At 34.1% G+C, this 21771-nt stretch overlaps 1 protein-coding gene across 10 annotated transcripts in view; it reads left to right on the plus strand.

Annotated features, from left to right (window-relative positions):
- The window catches only part of LOC115220018 (trithorax group protein osa), an 88958-nt gene that overhangs the window by 57535 nt on the left and 9652 nt on the right, over nucleotides 1–21771 (plus strand). For 9 of the 10 annotated variants that reach the window (XM_029790328.2, XM_029790324.2, XM_029790322.2 and 6 more), the window contains 3 exons: nucleotides 8149–8531; nucleotides 12805–12912; nucleotides 16027–16247. In XM_029790328.2, the coding sequence (XP_029646188.1) occupies nucleotides 8149–8531; nucleotides 12805–12912; nucleotides 16027–16247 (712 nt within the window). The remainder of the gene's footprint in view (nucleotides 1–8148; nucleotides 8532–12804; nucleotides 12913–16026; nucleotides 16248–21771) is intronic. The other variant, XM_029790326.2, reaches the window with a different exon arrangement.

Consider the following 21771-nt stretch of genomic DNA (forward strand, 5'->3'; position numbering starts at 1 on the left):
AATAGTCCTGTGTGTTTAAGGCTGATAATTTAAGAAGAGTAAATTGAATAATCTTATGGGTTGGTATTGTGATGCTTTCTTGTACATGTAAAACCACCAATCATATCATTGAAATCTCAGTTACAATTCAGTGCATGATTAATTCCAAATAATGTAAATAGGCGCAGGAGTGGCTGTGTGATAAGTAGCTTGCTAACCAACCACATGGTTCCGGGTTCAGTCCCACTGCGTGGCATCTTGGGCAAGTGTCTTCTGCTATAGCCCCAGGCCGACCAATGCCTTGTGAGTGGATTTGGTAGACGGAAACTGAAAGAAGCCTGTCGTATATATGTATATATATATATATATATGTATGTGTGTTTGTTTGTGTGTCTGTGTTTGTCCCCCTAGCATTGCTTGACAACCAATGCTGGTGTGTTTATGTCCCCGTTACTTAGCGGTTCGGCAAAAGAGGCCGATAGAATAAGTACTGGGCTTACAAAAAGAATAAGTCCTGGGGTCGAGTTGCTCGATTAAAGGCGGTGCTCCAGCATGGCCGCAGTCAATGACTGAAACAAGTAAAAGAGTAAAGAGTAAATAAGCATTGCATATGAATGCTAAAGGGTTAAAGAATTCATCATCATCATTGTAGATGATTGAAATTTATTAAAGGAAAATGTTTCTGTAAAGTAACTTTGGAGATTTCTTTTTAATTTTGAGTGGCTAAACATTGTATCCAATGCAGTTCTTTCATTGATCTACTGTGAATATGTTCAGGAGTTAAGCTTTTATGCAAAAGTTACTAATCATTCCATTACCCTGATTATTTCATTAGGCACAATAGTCTTTTTTGTAAGAAATAGTAGAGATAGTTTATTGATTGGCATTCATACGTGGTATATGCATGTGTGTGTGTGTGTGTGTGTGTGTGTGTCTGTCTTGTGCTGATATTATTGGGATGGAAGACTTATCTGGTGCGAGTTGAATTGAAAAGTGTAAGGCAGTCCAGTATTACCTGTACTGTTTTGATCACATTGATTGCTTTTACTGTTTTCAAACACACCTAGTGTATTGACTGAATACTCTGTCTTGCTGCTATATAAATTTGTATCACCCACATCTTCCATACATATTGTAATATCAGATGGAGAGGTGGGTGTATTCAAACTCATTAATGCTTGTAGGCAGTTCCATCCGTATTTTGCTCTTACACGATTTTTAGTCCCTCTTCCTCCATCTATTAATCTGGTTGCTTTTAGTATAAATTAATCTGCTGCAGGAATTCACTTAAAGTACCAGTTAAGAAATCCCTGCTCCTTGGTTGGTCTGCAATGTCTGTGGTTATTCTCATTCTGTCAATCTATAAAACTTCTGTTTGGTATCAGATTCTTAGAAGTATTCGTTTTATTTTTATATAGATTTTTAAAAATGTACCTAATGTTAGTAATGCTACAAAATCTCCATTGTTAAGGCTTGCGTGTTAAAATAGAAATCCTCAATATTTTCCAATTTCTCTTTTAGTCTTAAGTGCTATCGAGTTCTGAAGTATCTGAAACTTCCATAATTAGTGCGCGAGTTGTCCCTCAGTTCATTCTCATTGGCTTTTACTGGGCACATTCCTGATTGTTGCTTCCCAGATAGCTTTCACCTTCCCCTGTCTCTCCAATGTCAGCCATCTTCTCTCCACCCCTGCACCTTTTCCCTACAGCCAGCTCTCCGCTTCCTATAGCTGTCTCATCTCACTTTCTTTTCATTCAGTTTAAAATACCAGATCATGTATTAAACATCTGTTAAATGAGGCTTATGCAATGTTTACATAAATGTTCATTTTCATGTTCATTATGTTTTCAGCATAAATATTGCTAGAATAAAAAAGCATGGAAAGCCTTGATGTTTTCCTTTCCACTGTTCATTGTGGACACTTGTGTAAAGGCGTGGATGTCAATCCTTGTAGACATGTTATTGTTTTCTCTATGGAAATTATTATTGGAGGCTTGACTGAAAAATAACTATTGAGGGGAAGAAAAGAAATCTTTGCAAAGCCATTGTATTACTATGTTTTTATATTGCTCTCTCTCTCACTCTCACCACTGGTTGGGTTGCAGATATTGTTTCAACAGATGGATGTCTTGATTCCACTAACCACTCACCTCTTAAGTAGAAACAGAAGCTGTTAGTTTTATTGTTGCCATTTTACTTTGCCCATTGAAACAACATTAAGGACTACAACAGATCAAATTCAATCTTTTCTATACTTAATGTATCTCTCCTAATTATCATTTAATGGGAACAAAACTGTCAATTGTTTACAGTCAATACAATAGCTTAGGTGTGAACCACAGTGTAACATGTACCACTGTAACAAAAACAGTTAAAGATGAAATAAGCAAGTTGTTCAGATTATCATACTAGGGAATATTCTGAGGAATCTTTACAGTTTCTTCAAAGATGTATCAATTACTCCAGTATAAATGCATAGTTGCTGCTGCAGTAGTGTGAAGTGTGCAACTAATTACCCTCCTCAGTTGTTGGAATACCTTCAATTTGGTATGAAGCTAACTTGAGCAAGCTTTCAAACTACTTTAATCTAGTTTCATTGATGTGCATCTTTGTGATACCTCTGATATTTTTTGTGTTGTTATACTTGCCAAAACTGACCATGCTTGTGCTGCAGCCATGTAAAAAGCACTCAGCTCACCATATGAAGTTGTGTTATGGAGGGCATCCTGCTGTAAAAACAATGCCAAAACAGACACAGAAGTTTGGTGCAGTCTTCTGCCTGGCCAGCTCGTGTCGAACCCATGCCAGTATAAGAAGGTGGACGTTAAACGATGATGATGTCTTCTTTTGCACCCAAAGTTTTTGTGATAATACTTCATTTACTACATACATAAAGTAAATAATTTTCTTTTAGCATTGTGTATGGGGGAAGGAAAACTAGAACTACATTTTTAACAGTAACAATGTTCATGCCTTGCAAATAACTTGTCTGAATTAAAATGCATAATATAGGTGTAGACATGGCTGTGTGGTAAGAAACCTGCTTCCCAGCCACATGGTTCCGGATTCAGTCCTACTTCCTACATGGCACCTTAAGCAAGTGCCTTCTACTATAGCCTCAAGCCAACCAAAGCCTTGCGAGTGGATTTGGTAGGCAAACTGACAGAAGCCTGTGAGTTGTGTGTGTGTGTGTGTGTGTGTGTGTGTTTGTCCCCCACCACTGCTTGGCAACTGGTGTTTGTGTGTTTATGTCCCTGTAACCGTAGAGGTTTGGCAAAGGAGACTGACAAAATAAGTACCAGGCTTGAGAAAAAAGAAAAAGTACTGGGGTCATTCATTTAACTAATAATTCTCCAAGGCAGTGCCCCAGCGTGGTCACAGTCTAATGACTGACACCAGTAAAAAGATAAAAAATGAAATATAGTATTCATCCTTAAAATTTATAATCTTATTTCATTCATACACTTAATCTGCTGTGTGATGGTGAACTCACTGTCAGTGCTTAACTTTAAAAAGTGTTGCTCATTATCATGTTTGACATAAATTTCAGTGTCAAGTGGTTCAGTGATGCATTAGAAAGCGGCTCATTGTTTTGATAGTTAATGTTATGTTTGCAAATGAATATGTTAATGTTTTGAGGAGCCTATTGACAGTTGGAGAAAGCCTAAAAGCCAGTAAAGCTGAGATTAGTTTCTTTTTGTTGTATTTGTGGGTTCAGTGATTTTGAAATTTGGAATATTTCTTTAAGTTGCTTTGGAAATTGTTAAGTTCTACTCTAGTATGTATATATATATATATATAATCCCTACATGTTTTTTCTCACCCCCCTCTCCATTTTTCCCCCTCTCAATCCTTTCTGTCAAAACATAGGCTCAAAATGTCAAAGACATTTCCATTCTTCCTGAGTGTCTTCATCTTTTGTTTTTTGTCAATTTTGAACTATATCATCATCGCGTCTGTCTTCTTGTCACTACAATCTTAAAGGAAGCACAATATTGATAATGTAGTCCTGGATATACTGTGCCTGGGAAAAATGGACAAGTTGGAATGCTTTTGATTAGATGTAGATCTGTTGGAAACCACTTCAGAATTAGACAATGTGGTTGTGTATAACGATTGTGAAACTTTAATTTAATAATGCTGTTGTTTCTTAGGAAGTGCAAGTTATTTTTAACCCTTTGGAGATGGAGCCTCATTTGGAGTTTCAGTGCCAAGAAAATGGAGCCCTTTTCACAAGCCCTACAGAGGGCATGCACTTATTTAAAACAACAAAAAAATTATAAAAAATAATATATTCCTACATATCCTACATGTATTCTTGTAGGAAATTAAATGAATACAATCTTCTTTGTCATTTGACTTTTTGGCCAATAGATTGGCCTTGTCATCTCCAAAGAGAAAAGCTAAAGAAATTGGGATAGTCACTCCTTTCCCTAGCTACTGGTATTACTGTGTTATTATGGAGTCTGTTTTGTGATCATGTAGCCTTGGATTCAATCTCCTTGGCACCTTGGGCAAGTGGATTCCATTGTAACCCTGAGTTGTTCTATCCTCTATGAGTGAAACTGGCAGAAGGAAACTGAAAGTCTGGCATAATGTGTATGTGAGTGTGTGTTTGTCTATACAATTGGGACTGCTGAGGATGGGGTGGGATAAAAAAAAAACCCAAAAAGAAAAAAAATATTTAGCTGAGTAATAAATATAAATCTGTGAAATAAGTATGAGACTTTTAAAAAGAAGAAATATATTTACTGGGCTTAGTGGGATTGACTGAAACCCCTCAGCATGGCCACTTTCTAATGATTGAAACAAGTAAAAGAGTATGGTATTAACAGCTAAATGAAGCAAATGTTTCCAACTGGCTATTAAAATAATACTCATTTAATGTTATTCTGTGCTGGCACAGGTTATATAACTCTAAAACAAGTGTTGTGCCAACCTCAATTATGCATATTTTCCGGTTAACTGTTTTAAGATGGAAACCAAAAACTGTTATTATTAGTACTGTAATATTTATCATCGAACTTTCAGTTACTTTGCATTGAAGTTTATATTGTGCTAGTTGATTAAAATAGATGTTGCTAGTACCAGATTCTTGTGGTCGGACTAATTTCTTATTCCACTCCCCCCAAACTCCTGTTCTGCTCTGGCCCATCTTTTGCTCTTCATTTTCTTGCATAAAGTTGTGTCTCCCCACCATCCTGTTTGTAGTTTTGCAAACTGCATGACAGCTTCACCAGTACTGGTGGCAGACCCCCACTCCCCTTAACACTTGCTGTAGAGTGGTTGACATGAAGAAGGGCATCCAATTGCAGTAAACTATGTCAAGGCAGGAACTGGAGCGCAATATATTTCTTGGCCTTATCAGATTCAGTCGAACTGTCCACAACCCATGCCAACTTGGCTGTTAAACGATAGAGAACTCATCATTGTCATTATCATTGTATACATCATTATTACCATTATTAGTGATAATATTACACTTGGTTTTGTTATCATGCTGGTACTATGTAAACACACCTAATGCTGGTGGCATGTAAAAAGCACACAGTACACTCTGTAAAGTGGTTGGCATTAGGAAGGGCACCCAGCTGTAGAAACCATGCCAAAACAGACAATTGTAGTCTGGCCAGCTCCTGTTAAACTGTCTGACCCATGCCAGCATGGATAACAGACATTAAATGATGAAGATGATGAAATTACATTGGTAGATCGTACTTCGCACTATCTAGTCCTGTACATCTTTTCGATTCAATTATGTTAATGTAGAAATAGTGCAGATAGAACAGGTAGCAGTAAGATTTACACTTGTGCTGTATAGTCAAAGAAATCACCTCTGCCATTATCACCTTTGTTATTTCGATTGTCCATTATGTATGTCTTGTGTCCTTTAAGCTTCATAATTGTAAAGCATATTGTTTTGTTAGTGTGAATATTTTCAGGAGATCTTCAATTGATAATATCACATACGATCTGTAAATTAGGGTTCATGTAACTATTTTGAAAGAAACCTTAACTAGCCATGTATTCCCATTGACTTCCATATATTGTGAGTTATGTCATTTTGTAATTAATTCCTCTGTTGTCAATAAGCTGATTACCTGGGACTTTCTTGGGTTTGTCTAGTTGCTGTATTGTTTTCATTTAACCAACAGAAGTGGGGGGGGGGACTCATAGGCGTGGCTGTGTGGTAAGAAGCGTGCTTCCGAACCAAATGGTTCTGGGTTCAATCCCACTGCTTGGCACTTTGGGCAGGTGTTATCTACTAAGCTACTATAGCCTTAGTCAGACCAAGACTTTGCAAATGGATTTGGTAGATGGAAACTGAAAGAAGCGTGTCATATATATCTATGTGTAGGTGTCTTTTGTGTTTGCTCCCACCACAGCTTGACAACCAGTGTTGGTGTGTTTGCGTCCTGTGTCTTAACAGTTTGATAAAAGAGATCAATAGAATAAGTACCAGGCTTTTAAAAAAAGAATACTGGAGTCAATTCTTTTGGCTAAAAGGTCCCCAGCATGGTCCCCAGCATGGCTGCAGTCTAATGACTGAAACAAGTGAAAGATGCTCCCCAGAAAACAGTTATGTGAAAATATAAATGAATCTAGCAAATATTCAATTATCAAAAAATATACCAACTTTTGTATTGACAGATTGACAGGAATTTTACATTGGTAGAGGGGCTTATTAAGAATTAGAACCATTATTTATACATAGCTTGCTCTCTTGTTCTCTTCACTCATTGAGATCATGTCTTTGAGATCAAAGAATTGTGATTAGTTGCATGAGCTGGAATTATTGTATTGTAGAAATAAATACTATTGCTTGTTGATTGATTAACTTGGTGATGGGTCACTTTTCTCTATTAAAAGAGCAGCTGGATTTTACCTTTCAGTAAAATTGCATGAATATACTTTATATTCAGAGCAGTTAAAATAATTGTGAAGTGGTGGTGGTGGATTAAAAGAGTTAATTCACATGGGAGTTTTACAGTTACAATAGTTATTGTTATATGTACTAATAGCCAGTTAATACTGCTAGAAGGTTAATTTCTAGTTTATGATTTTTTTTTTCTTTTTGTCTGTGTTTTTCCATGCTGATATGGGTAGATTTAGCAAAATTGGGTACTTTGTTACCTGAACTCACAGTCCTACAACTGTATGTCTGTGAAATAGATTTTTTGTTTTTTGAAGAGTGATAGAGGAGAGTTTAAGAATCTGAATAATTTATAGGAGTAAAAAACCTTTGAGCCATGTTAGGGCTTGTCTCTTAGAAGGTGGTAGAAACCAGCACAGTGGTGGTGTTTCATACCTTGCTGACTACTTATTGTTTGGTTAGCTTGCTTTTTCTAGTTTGGGGTGCTGATGAAATAAACAGGGTTTGTCAAAAAGTCATTATGTCTCATTTGAGGAGTGTTTATAGAAGTTTTAATACAGACAGCATAATTTTATTTGGGTATGACATAACAGCAGTTGGAAGATTTGTACTCTTCACTTTGTTCTCTGTCATCCAATAACAGAACTTTACAACCATTATGCTTTTCTTAAATGGTTATGTTTCTCAGTTACAATAATATTTCAGTTTTAATCTTGTAGTGCTATTGTTACCATGTTTCACCCTTTAGCGCTTAAACTGGCCACATCTGTCCAAAATACTCTATTTTATTTAGTCTCTCATGCCTACCCTATAATGCCACTTTAAAAATAAACGATCACAACATTAAAATCCTGAAGTATGGGTGATTTAAATCAATGAAAAAATAAGCATAACATTTGACAGAATAATCTGAAGGGTTAAAATGGGCTTTATTGTTGTATGAATGTGATATAGTTGTTGTGATAATGATGCAGGACCTGTCTTCATTGTAGACATTTGAAGAAAATTGTTGAGTTTTGCTCCAAAAGTAATACAAAGGCAAGCATAATTAACATAATTAACATAGCTCATTCAAATTGCATTAGTTAGAGAAATTTTTCAAAGAGGATTGAAGATTTATATGCAGTGACGGTGCAAATGCATTGCTTGTGGGTATGTTGAGTTGTACATTTATCTAGAGAAAGGGTTACATGTGCAGTTTGAATGACCTGGGTTATGATCACTTTTGCCTTGCTTTTGGTCTAACTTTGTAGTTAAACAGGACTGTGATTTTCTTGTGTTTCTTTTCCTTGTAGGTTTGAGCAACCTAATGCTGCAAATTCAAATCAGCAATTCCGACCACCATCTCAACCTGGAATGGTTACTCAACAGCAGCATCCTGAACAAATGTACCCCAATCGATATGGCAGCAATCAGCAAATGACTTCAGTTCGGTCACATACTCCTCAACATGACCAGTACGCAGCCCAAGGAGGGTATCCTAATCAGAGTAATACTTTTAATAGTCCGAGGGGAGTGGTACCACAGGAACAATATCAGAACTATCCGAATCAGCAAGCTGGTTTTGCTGGGCATCGACCACCTAGTTCACGAGAAGTCCCTGCTGGCAATATGTATGGAACGCCAAATAAAAGATATCCACCTGATGTTGAAAGGCGAGAGAATTTCAATATGTCAGGTAAGAATTATTGCTAATTCTACTTTCTGCTCAGTACTACAAGAGAAACTTGGATTAAAAATTTACACACAATTGGTGTGAACAAGGTTTAGGTAATCTAAATTGCAGTAAACAGAAATTATTGCCAACTTGGTTTTTTCTTTATCTTTTCTCCGTCTTTATTATTTACCATTAAAAAAAAATGGTATGAATTTTTCATCTTTACACAATGCTCACACAGCGTGTGTGTGTGTGTGCATGCACACCTGTGTATGTATTTTCATGATGTACCCTATAAATGTGTGTGTGTGTGTGTGTGCGCATACTTGTGTTGGCATTTTTGTGGGCTGAGTTGAGCCGGTTCCAACCAGTGAATCCATAGTAATGCAAACAAAGGTGTGCCATACTCAGTGGCCACAGGTATTTGACATAAATATCGTCAACTAGTCACATGTTACTGATGGCAGTCACCTTATGCAAGGATCAGTTATCAATTCAAGATCCGAGTTGATCTTACTTCTCCACATTTTTTGCTGTCTTTCTTGCTGTTTATGCCATAAATGCATGAATTCTCCCTCTCTCTCTCTCTCTATGTGTGTGTATATATGTGTGTGTGTGTGCGCGTGCATATAAGTTTGCATTTTCTCAATTCATTTAAGTGTATATTGTCTAAATTTTCTTCGATTTCTTACATTTTGGCTTGTAAACATGAAAAAGCCAAGAAATATTTATTCCAAATTACTTGATCAATTTTTTATTATTAAAATTTTACATGCTAAATGTTATTCTGGTTATGTGAAATGCATTTATTTTTATTATTTTGAAAAAACACACACACACACTGATCAACATAGTTCCACTTAAATCTCTTCAAGTCTCTCATTAAAAAAAATTTTCTTATATAATTAATGTAATAAGATTTATATAATATGCATGCAAATGATTTTATGCCAAATTTCTTGAATGAGCTATTAACTCAAAAAGCACTGCAAAAGAGAAAAAAATTCATGGATATGTTTTCACTTGTGTTCTTCTCTGCTGATATTTCATTACAAGAAAAGAACAGCCAAACTTCCCTTCATATTGTTCTGTCAATATTCAGGGCTTCCAACTCTAATAAAATTTCTGTCTTGTACTTTTCCTCACTTCTTATATCTCTTAAGAGCCATTTCTGCATCTAAAGTTGATGATCTAATGCAGTCAAAATCATTCTACAGCCTGACACCGATCTTTGCTGTGAAATTTCTCCAAATATTTTTTCTTTGGATTAGGGATTTTCTCTATGAAGTGAAAATTATTAAACACACAAAAGAAACTATTTTGCATACATAATTTCTTTAATATGCAGCTGCAGGCATGCAACTACATTTTGTGGGTTCAGGCCCACTGTGTAGATCTTTAGACAAGTACTTTCTACTACAGCTTGGCAATTGAATTTGAAGAAAACTGTTCAGAAGCCCATCATAATGTATGCGTCTCATCTGTCCTTGGCTGGACACCTCAGGCTAATTGTAAACAAATTCAACATTGTACAAGGGGTGTCATTTGTTTGCAATCTTCCATAATAATGTGTCTGGATATGGAAGAATACTCCACATAGAAGGAAGTGAGAGTTGGTGTCAGGAAGAGCCTAAGGCCAGAGAAATTCCTTCTCAGTGAATCTCTTCTGACCCATGCAAGCATGGAAAAGTAGACATTAAAATTAATGGTGGTGCTCCAGCATGGTTTTAGCTGTGATGGCTACAACAAACTAAAGAACACAGGCATGTGCATATCTGCAATTTCATTGCTCATTGAAACATATCACTGAATAACACGGCTTTCAGACCTAACTGGCTGTTCCATTGTACTTTTGATCCAGTACGTTGGCAACGAACCATTGCAGTGTGTTATCTATCAACACCTGGGTAATTCATTCTAAAGTGCATAAATCAATCATGTATTGTATTCCTCTGTACTGAGGTCAGTTTTTATTTCAGTGCAATAATGATCTGTTGTCTAACGCATGGAATTGATTTTTATTAGCAGCTGTTGAATATTATTGAAACTGATAGCATTTATTGCTCTTGGCTTTAATTTTCAGCTTTTAACTCTATTTAACTTAATGATCAATTTCAACCCTTTTGTTACCAACCCATCTCCTATCACCCATCAATGTAGAACATTGTGCTTGGTACCTCCTGTTTATATTTACCTATCTATACATTTAAATTAGAATATAGATGTAAATATCATTACTAAGTGATAACTCATGATTTCTATGTTGTGAATTTTCTGAATTTTCTTTGTAGATTTATTCTTTTTTTTAAAATCCTTTTTATTTTTATTTACTCTTTCTATACATTCTACTCTTCAAAAATTGTGCAAAATTCTTTAAGCTTTAGATTTAATTAGAGAGACTGATTTTGGAATGTTGCAAAAAAAAAAAAAAAAAAAGATTCAGTAGAACTTGTGGATTTCCAAGTTAGTAAACAACATCAGGCAACAGTAGTAAAAATGGTGATTTCTAAAAAGGAAGTGGAGGGAAAAGATTTAAAATATTTCTCTTCCAAAATTTTCAGAAGAAAACAGATCCAATCATCCTCATGACCTAGAACATATTGTCTTATTTATTCTTGTTTATTCCAACTGAGTATTGGTAAAAAACAAGAGAGAAAAAAGGGCAAACTAAATGAAATTAGGGCATTTCTGCCATTGATAGAATGATAAGCATTTAGTAAGCTGTATAATGTCATATTGATTATGAACTCTTTTCCTGTTCTGTGTATCACGCGATGTATTTTCATGGCATCCATGCATTGTATTTGATACACATTCCAAGTAAAGAAAGCTTTATATTATTAAGAACATTTGAAATGAACTAATGTTTATACATTTCAAATCCCACTTGTACTTAGTTGCCGTTAGTTCTGTGACAAATTCTCTTGTAGATTTACGGTAGAACCTTTTCTGTTTGAAACTCCACTTTCATGTAAACAAATATTATGAAACCAATCTAAATTCAAGATAAACTTTAGAATTAATGAAAGGGTTGAAAATTGAAATCTGATATAATATTGAGTTTGTTAATTTGAAAAAAAAATTTAATCTATTTTTGTGTAACTATTAATATACTCTTATAAAAAATATTCTCATTTTTACGCTGTGTAATTGACCCAGTTTTATTTGTGTTTTATTGAGAAAATAACCAACTTATTTACTACTGATTTAATTTTAACATACACCTCTGTTACCAAGAAACTACTTAACTGTATATTATTCCTTGTATCTCATGTTTAAACCCATGTGTACCCTCCAGTTGTTTTCATTTTTGCTTTCATTGCTTATATAAATTGTTCCTTTCCCATTTAATACTTTAGTTGGCTGTTTGCTGAACTTTCTGTTCTATTTCTTACTTTTACTTTAGTTTAAAAAAAACTTTTTTTTTCTATCCCTTCTAACTATACTTCCAATTTCTGACTTGGCTTTCTTAGACCCATTCATTCGCACATAGACTACTTCTCATATTTGTTCTAATTTGCATTGGCCCTGAAACTAATAATGGCATTTGCATTTTGTTTTATAGTTTTTGATATTTCTTTAAAAAGAAAATGGAAAACAGTTTTAATGGGGAAGGAATTGTAACATTTGACCTGGTCCTGACCTCATTGCAGCTATACAGAAATGTATTTGATATCAGGATTTTTAAAACTTGATTAGGAATAAAGATTTAATTGATCTGTTTCAGTTCAGTATATTAGCTGAATAGCTACATCATATGCGTATGGGGGAACAGACATTTTAATTTAGTTAACTTCAAAATGGAATATCTTTAGAAATAGGTCACTGCAAATCTTTTGGTATTCAAGTAAAATTTGATATAATTGAGTTACAATTCATAGCCTGTCCATTCATATCCTTCTGTAATCAACAAAGCTTATATTATTGGCAGGCTCTTTATTTTACTCTTATTATTAAATCACAATAGAAATACGTCTTTTCAAAGATTTTCCAATTCAGTTTCAGCATAAATGTTGAACAGTTGGAGAACTTAAATCTAAAGAGGGACGGGCTGTTAATTTAGCTTAAAATCTAAATATCTGAATAATAAAAAGAAGCCATCTTTTTAGCAAAACCTAGTTTCTTTTCAGTGATTAGTGTTACCTTTCTACTGCTATCTGGAGTATTGATGGATGGGAACAGTTTCAAGTTCTAGTTTACTTTGTTGCTCATGGAAACTCCCACAATTCAGATTCAAACAAAGGATTTTGATTTCGGTTTCTCTTTTTTTCTTATTTTCCCCCTGCTGAACTAGGCTACACTAATCAGCCTAACTCCTACCCTGAAAAGCCTGGCTCTGCTCCTGTGATGTATCCACAATACAGGGAGGCTATGATTCCACCACAGGACAGCCCCATGCACGGTAAGCTTTAAAGCCAGTAGTAACCAGAAGATTTTCAATGCTCTTTCTTTTTTCAACTGTCTTAGAGCAAAATCTTAAGTAGAGCCATTTTATATTTTCCATGTGTAGGTTAGACCTTTACAACTTCAAAATTCTCAAGATCATCCTTTTAGGTTTACCTGTCATTCTTCTTGCACCAGAATGAAATTAATTCTTTTTCAATCTTACCCTACAGGCTATTGTATTATTGTAAATAAATGTTCTTATCTACTCCTAAATATGTTTTTCAATAAAAATTTTTGTTTTCTTTATTGCAGTAGTTAATTGTTAATGAGAACCCTGCCTAACATTGCAATAAACATTACAGTTGGCTTCCACCAGCAATATATTTTTAACTATAGGTCTTAACATATTTTTATCACAAATCCACTGTTTCTTTAATTATGTGGATCTAACCCTTAATTTCCCTCATAGCTTGTAGAAGTGTTAGTATTGTTGAAATGTTAGGTTCAGCTGTGGTGATCAGTCAAGTACTGATCTTTGGTACTTTATTGGTGTATTTGATTCTGAAAGTGTAGGGGCACACTTAGAAGATCAAGATCACTATTGTTTCTGACTTTAGTGTTTTAACTCTTTATTGTGCTTCCCTCAACGATTTCATTGATTCCAGTTTTCTGTGGGGGTGGGGGTGGCAAATGTAGTATTTTAGTGCAATTTTTATTTTCTTAGAACCAGCTTTGAAATACCTGTCTGCAGGCATTACAGTGTCCTGACTGAGCATTTTTTTTTGTTTTTTTTTAGTTGATTAGTCATAGTCCAGTCTGTTTGGGTAAACTTGTGGCACACAGGTAGCCAATGAGATGGTTCAGGAGTTGGTTAAATAGAATATGTATTATGTCTTGTTTGTTATCCACCACTTTTATACAAGACAGACGGTTTTTTGTCAGTGTCAACAATAATAACATTCTGTTAATACACGAGTTGGGGCAGTGTGGCTAAAACTCCCCAGTTTTGGAGTTTGTGTAAGTGGAGCAAATAAGTTTTGTGACATTTATTTCAGCCATGTGATAAGAAAGTGATGTACTTAATTTCCATTGGCTGATTCCTCTGCTGTGCCATCTTAAAGCATAGGTACAGTGGGTAGTTGTGCTGAGGGTCTCCCAAGACTTGGGGTCCCTGTTCTGATCTATGTATGTTGTAGCTTGCTGTTGATAAATAAATACTATAGGACCCAGTGCATTGATTTTCCCCAAAGGCCTATAATGCTGCTAACCATGTCCCTGTTCTACTTCAAGCAGCACGGGCACGTAAAATGCACCAATCCGACCATGGCCATTGCCAGCCTCGCGTGGCACGTAAAAAGCACCCACTACACTCACGGAGTGGTTGGCGTTAGGAAGGGCATCCAGCTGTAGAAACATTGCCAGATAAGACTGGAGCCTGGTGCAGCCTTCTGGCTTCCCAGATCCCCGGTCGAACCGTCCAACCCATGCTAGCATGGAGAACGGATGTTAAACGATGATGATGTGTGTGTGTGTGCCTGCCTCTTTTTTTTCCTCATTGTGAAGCTGGTTTTTACAGATATTATAACCAGTTCACCCCTTCAGCCAAAATTCTTAATCATTTTTGTTACCAGAAGCATTTTTCTGTGAAGGAATTTTTAGAATGATTATTGAGCATAAGATAGTGAATCTGTTCCAGTTATCCTTGTTTCTATGCTATTTAAGCTAAGCAATTCTGCAGTGCTTCTGAATATGTTAGACTTAAGGTGCAGTTGTTATATTTTCTTAATGGTATGAACCACTGTATGTTGCCTAGTTGGTAAGTGACATGGAAAACATTTGATAATTTGCGTCTAAACAATATTGTTTAGTGAATAGATTCCACTCAGCTTAACTGTATTTTCCCCTTGCATTTGTCAGGCAGTCTCAACAAAATAAACTGTTCTTGTTGACTGATTAACTATGGCACAAAATCTCACTATTAATTAGCAATTAGTTTTGGTGCTAATTTTCGGTAAAAAGTTCTCAAATTTGAATTTTTTTTTTTTTTTAGACTATTGTATAATTTTTCTTTTATTCTCTTAACCTTTCACCAAATGTTTTTGGCTGTCAACAAAATTCTTATTAGAATACACCATTATTTCAACTTAAATCCTTCTTTTAGGAAGAAATAGCAAAAGCTTGTTTGAATGTGATATATTTTAATTATATCTCCTCTCCACGTATTCTCTCTCTCTCTCTCTTTCTCTTTCCACACCCTCTCCTCTGCCACATTTTCTCCCTCTTCCTTTCTAATGTTCCATATTTTGCCTTTATATTTGCTTTTTTTTTTGTTTATTCTTTTCTGGTTGTACTATTCTCTCGCATATTTTTTAATATTATTCTCTACATTTTTGTTTCTTTTTTTTTTTTTCTTAAAAAAAAAAAACCAAACAAAAGCAATCCAAATAATAAAAATTTCATATACTTGGGTTTTGGCTACAATTTTAGGCTTAATACAAAATTTAATTCTAAAGTAAATTCTACTGACTTGTTAGATATACAAGATGTTCAGTACTTCTGTGCTTTAAACACTGGTGTAGCAGTGCTCCAGCATGGTCACAACTATATGGTTTATTGAAAGAAGTGTAGTACTTCATTCAAAAACTTTTTATACTATTGTCATACTGAAAACTTGGCACCACATGTCCTCTGGTGGTATATATTTCAATTTGAAGAAATATTCTGTTCATTATAAAATGGAAAATAATCACATTTTGCTTTAACTAAAAGTATTATCATTACATTCATTTCTCAAATATATGATTTTTAAATTGGTGGCTACCAGTAGACTGGAACTGTTTTGAAATATTACTTAATGTGATGTGTTTTTTTTTATGTACATAGTCTTGTCTTTGCCTTTCTCTCTTTATTTTTAATCAGGTTTATATTTTATTTGTATCTCTTAAAGCTTTTAATCATAAATTATGCAACCTGCTACCTAGCTCTACAAATGTCACTAAGGATGTTTTTTTATGTTTCAAATGAAATTTATATGAATGCTAATATAATAAATACCTTCCTTCTCTTTTTCATCCGATTCAATTGTATGATTTTGTCTTTTTTTTCTTTCTTTCTCCTGATAATTTACTAGATTCACGAAGGGATCCTAGCCAGTGGTCAGCTATGCAGCAGCGCTATGGGTCTCAACACAGTGGATCCAACTATCCTGGCTCCAGTATGAATGCCATGCCTCCTGGTTCTGGAATGCTTCCTCCAATGGTTCCCCCCAGCCCGAGCAGCACAGGTAGGACTATGAACCCCAGGCTGTCTCCACAAAGGGATAAACCATATATGTCACCTCCTAGGGTACAGGTGAGTGCAGTGTGGCCATTAGAGCGATGATCCACAGGAAAGAATAACTTGTTTTGTTTTGGAAGTTTTAGCATGTGTGGCTGGTGGTGATGGCGGTGAAGGTCAACTGGCATGAATCACTTATTAACCAATACCCAATTTTCACTAGTCATTTGTGCATTTGAAACCTCTTTTGCAATGGAATCTGGCATCTGTCCCTCTACTGTTAGCTTATGCTCAAATGGTGGCACATTCCTTGCTCATAACATCTATCAATTTATCCTCATAGTTCCAATATTTCTGCTGCTTCATAAACTGACTCTAGCTCTTAGTTTATTTTAGTCATCATTGACAACAATCAGAATGAGTTTTTCACTTTAACCAACTTGGCTTAAAAACCAATATTTATTATTCACAATATTCCTCAACATGGCATTCTTTATTATTTTTTTTTTCCTTTCTATAAATTGTTATGAACATGAAATAGTAGGTAGATTTAATGCTTCATACTGGATTCCTTTTTCAAATTTTTTTTTTTCCACCTTAAAAAATTAAGCCTGTTTTTCATTTAGTTTTTCCTCCTATTTGCACCATTCAAAAGCCTCATTTCTGAAATCTGTGGGGTGTTGCATGCAAGCATGTCTTGTGCATGGATGATATTAATGGTTTTAGACTGGATTTAGTTGTTAGTGTTAGGTGCTAGAAAGTGAGTGTGCGCGCAAGTTGAGGTGTGCTGGTTTTAAACCTTTTTCGGATAGGTACTTTCTAGAGTTAAAGCTCATGGCAGCACATTTTTACCTTTGGATTTGCAGGCTTGACAATTTATTTTTGGCTTGCGTGGACTCAGTGAGGTCAAATGCAGCGGGGTGGTGGTGGTGAGTGAGTGAGTATGTCTGTGTGTACCTTGATTTTCAAACTTGGATCCTGGATGTTCCTGGCTCGTCTGCCGGACTTTTATCCAATCCTTATGTTGAAAAACTGCATGAATGTTTAGTGTACCCACAAAATAATATCAAATGAATGACAGATACAATTAGAACTGGGCTGTACCGTACTTTTGGTGGACAGAATGCTAGTTGCCCTGTCTTTAGCTGACATTACTGTTTGAATTCACTGTTATAGTTGTTGATGATGATACTACTACTACTAATTAGTCTCATATGGCTTGATATTTCATTTCCTTTAAGGAATAAATTTGTAGAATGAAAATTTAGCTGACATAGTTTCATCTTCATTTGACTGGACATGCTCTCAGTTATCTCTATGGACTGTATGAAGTTTGCTTTTAATCTCTGCTTTCTCTGCTACTCATTTGCAGTGGCTTCTTATATTTTCATCTGCATGCACTGTCTTCTGTAAACTACCTCACACATCTCACCAGGTCTGCTTTTGCAGTGTGTCCTTGATCACTTGCTCACTCACCTATCCAGCAAATTATTTCACTAGCTTATTACACTTTCATTATCTTAAAAGCATAGCTATACTGTTTGTTTTCTTGGAATGTGGTGAATATTTTCACATGTTATATACCCATTCACAGCTATTTCTCTTCCTTTAAAGCCTGCTAGATCCTGGCTGTGCTATTGGCATTTTTCATCACCTTTAAATCCTCTTTTACTTATGAAACAACACATTTTTCAATTTAAAATAATTAAAACTGAATATTAACCAATGAACACAAAGCATAACAAAATTGTGTTAAAGCGTTTGCTAAGATTTCCAAAAAAAGAAAATGAAAAAAAAAAAAAAGGCTAAACAAATATTTGTTTGAATTTTATCCCTTTCCTTTTGATACAGAGTAATTTTCAAAGTAAATTTTTACATTTTCCTTTATCTTGAATTGAGAAATCTGTTTAAAGATGAAAAAGTCAGTTGTAGTTTTTGGATGATTTACTATGAAAATGTAAAAGCAAAATATTTGCACTTATCTTTGGTGCTATTTTGATGAAGTACCCGTTCTTCTATAGCTACCAAGACCTTCATTGACCCTGTTATATATTTTAGTGATGATCAGTTTCTGTAAATATATATATAAAAAAACCTAATTTTTAATTGATTTGTAAAATGTTCATTAGGCCATTTAAGTAGTGAATTACTATTATTTAGATGTTAATTATTGTAATATCTTTATAATCTTGTAAGCAATTATTAATATAATACAACTAATGATTTTAATATTGAAAAATAATCTTTCTAATTACAATGAGGAGATTAATCAGATTTGTTCTAATTGACTTTCTCTTTGTTAATGGTAAAATCTAAAAAATCTTGTCTCAATTATCATTAATTCATTTCAAATTAGCTACTTTCTTCGTTATTGCCTACAGAATTCTGATTACCATCCTATTAATTTCAGTTGACTAAAGCATATTGTTAGTCTAGATCCAAGAAAAGAAATGAGGGGGAATTGGACTGACAGAGGAAATATGTTAACCTTTGTTTTAATCTGTTTGTTCACCTCCTCCTCCTCCTCTCCTTGGGCACTTCATTTAAGTCAATTAGAGCAAATATATTTTGTCAGTTCATGAAATAGCTATGACTATGCCATAAAAGTTAACACTAATCATCTTTATAAGAGCTGTTCTCACTAAAGATCAATTAACTAGTTATTGCAAGCAGCCTAGATATATTTCTAATTCCGAGCATATCTGTATACTTTTGCTTTTCATCCTACTCTTGCAGCTGTTCTATCTTTATCTATCAATAAAATTTAAATTATACCAGCACTTCCCCCTTTTATAAATAAATAAATAAATAAATTAAAAAAAAAAAAGAAGTTTTTACTCAGTTTCATATTTCACTTATACTCGTTAAAGAATCTGCAAGAGGTTTTATGAAAGCAAGGCTATGCATAAGTCATTTTCTATTTCTTCTCTTTTCCTTTATGCAGCACAAGGATCTCTCTACTGTTCAACATCTTTGCTAGCTAGTCTATCTGAAATGCGTGCTTGTGAATGATGTGAGAGAGAAAGGGGAAAAAAAAAAAAAAAAAAATCTTATCAGGAGCAAATATTGCGCATGATATAAAAATTTCTTATTCTTTTTATTTCTTTCTATTTTACTTTTTTTTTTTAACTTTTTTTTTTTTTTTTCTTTGAAGAATTCATTTTTGCTTGTTTATTTCAGGATTTGTGTGACTGCTTAACTGCTGTTTCTGGCATCAATGAAACACTTTATATAATTGTTATAAATTTAATGCAAAAAAAAAAAAGTAAAAACAAAACAAAACAAAAACATCAACACGTACATGTGCGCGTGTGTATAAATATGTTTGCTTAATATGTATACATCGTGAACTTGTGCCCTCTTTGTGACATGAACGTGACTTTAAAAAAAAAAAAAGATGCCTGCTTATTCTGTCTTCATTATTTCTTCTCTTCTTTCCAATGCTTCAATTCTAAGGATTCCTTTTCTTCCTTTTTTTAAGTAGATAATTGTTTTAATAAATTTAATGAACTACTATTAATGTACACTGCTTTAGCACTTTGCCTATTGCAAGAATCAGTCCTCTCCGGTGGATATATATATATATATGTATATGCATATATGTATATACATATATGTGTGCTTATGTGTGTATGTGTATGTGTGTGTTTATTTGAATGTACTTGTATGTGTGTGTGTGTGTGTGTGTATATATATATGTATATACTTATATATACTTGTATTCATATGCATACATACACACATGTGTATGTGTGTGTATACATATATGTATATGTGTGTACATGCATATATATATATATATGTATATACACACACGTTTGTATGGATGGATGTGTGTGTGTGTATATATTTGTATGTATAAATCTAGGGATATAGTTATACACAGACATAAATATTGATTTGTGTTTGTGTACACAATTTAGTGTATATATGCATGTATGTATATATATATATGATGTAATTATATATTTTCCAATGTTACTCTCTGCTTAATTTTACCCCTTCCTCTTCTTTCATCTTCCCCCCTCCCCATGTTTTCAGCCACTTTGTCTTTAGTGAAGTCTATGAAATAGTTTGGTGTTTCTTATTTGAATTGAATTCAGGTCAGAGTCTTTAAAGGAAACTGTAATTTCTGCATGAATGCATGAAAGTATTATGATTGAAGTTGAGTGTTTTGTACATAAACTGAATTATTCTGTCGACATTTTGACTAATTACCAATTTGTTGGTAAGATAATTTTTTTTTACTAAATATAACATTTACTGTTATACTTTCCCATTTTTCTCAGGATTATTTTATAATTATTCTCTTCTGCTCTGATATCAATTTTTTTTTTACTTCAACATTGGAAATGCTTAGATGTGGTCATATTAAGCATGCCTCTCTCTACAATGCTTCAATGCTATATGGCTGTTATTCTTACTCTAGCCTTGCTCTAAGTTGTTTTTAGTCTCTTGTTAACTAGAAATTATTATTTTCTTTCTCCTCCAAACTTATAAAACTTCTAGTTACAATACCAAGTATCAGCACCTATTTTTAATTTGTGTTATTTTTCTAGTCCCGTCCAACCTTTCTTCATCTTTGCACGTTTTTTTATGTTTTGAGAGGATTAAATTTCCCCTTGTTCATTTATTCTTGACAATATTGTGGAAATGAAATCTAGCGTATAGGAATATATTCTGTTTTAATTTCAGTAATTTTCTTGCTTATACTCTGCAATAAAACTTACTAAAAGCTGGTTATTTATTTATTTATTCTGTCTTGGTGAAATGATCCTATTTCAATGATACTATGAAAAGGAAGTGTATTATAATTTTCTCAATTCCTAACTTAAATGTTCATTTTATCTGCAGGTGGTTGTCTCAGGAAGAAGCTGCAGATAATATTCTTCATGCTTACACCTGTCTTATTTGTCTACCTTTTGTCATATTACCCATCCTCTGTCTCTCTCCCTCTTACATGTTTTAGAGTTTGTGTGTTTGTTCAGTGTTTCCCCCAAAAGAGTTATAAACATTCCATGTATTGTCATCTTAATAATTAATTATGATCTTGAGTAATTATCTTGTAGATATCTTCAAACTCTGTGTTTTTGAAACTGTTTGGAATTCTGCTTTGATTCTGAAACTTTAGCCATCTCCATGATTGTTTTAGGACAATTTGGCCAGCCCTCTTTTTTTTTTCCTTTTTGCCTTTCTCCCAACTGCAAAATATTGAGTTGGCTTTGAGCCAGTCGTTAGTGTATCATATGAAGAGCATTGGATTTAAATGACAGTTGCCTAATCTGTAAATAACTGTAATATCTTGGATGCATTCATTGCTACTTATATAACTTTACTTAGCCATTGAAAGAAACGTAATTGCTCTAGAATCCAATGCAATTGTCCAACACATAGATTGATTATAATTTTCATACATTTAGGTTTACAATTTTGAAATATTTTTCATGTTGATATAATGAAACTTAAAGTTTTTTTGCTTTTTTTTTTTAATTGATGTTAATTTTAGATCTTTTTGCTTTTAAAATCCTCACTTATGCAGAAAGATACAGTGGGTATAAAAGTAGTTTCTCAAACTTGAAAATATTGTGGTTTTCATTTA

Source organism: Octopus sinensis, linkage group LG15 (assembly GCF_006345805.1).
Source record: "Octopus sinensis linkage group LG15, ASM634580v1, whole genome shotgun sequence".
Lineage (NCBI taxonomy): Eukaryota > Metazoa > Mollusca > Cephalopoda > Octopoda > Octopodidae > Octopus > Octopus sinensis.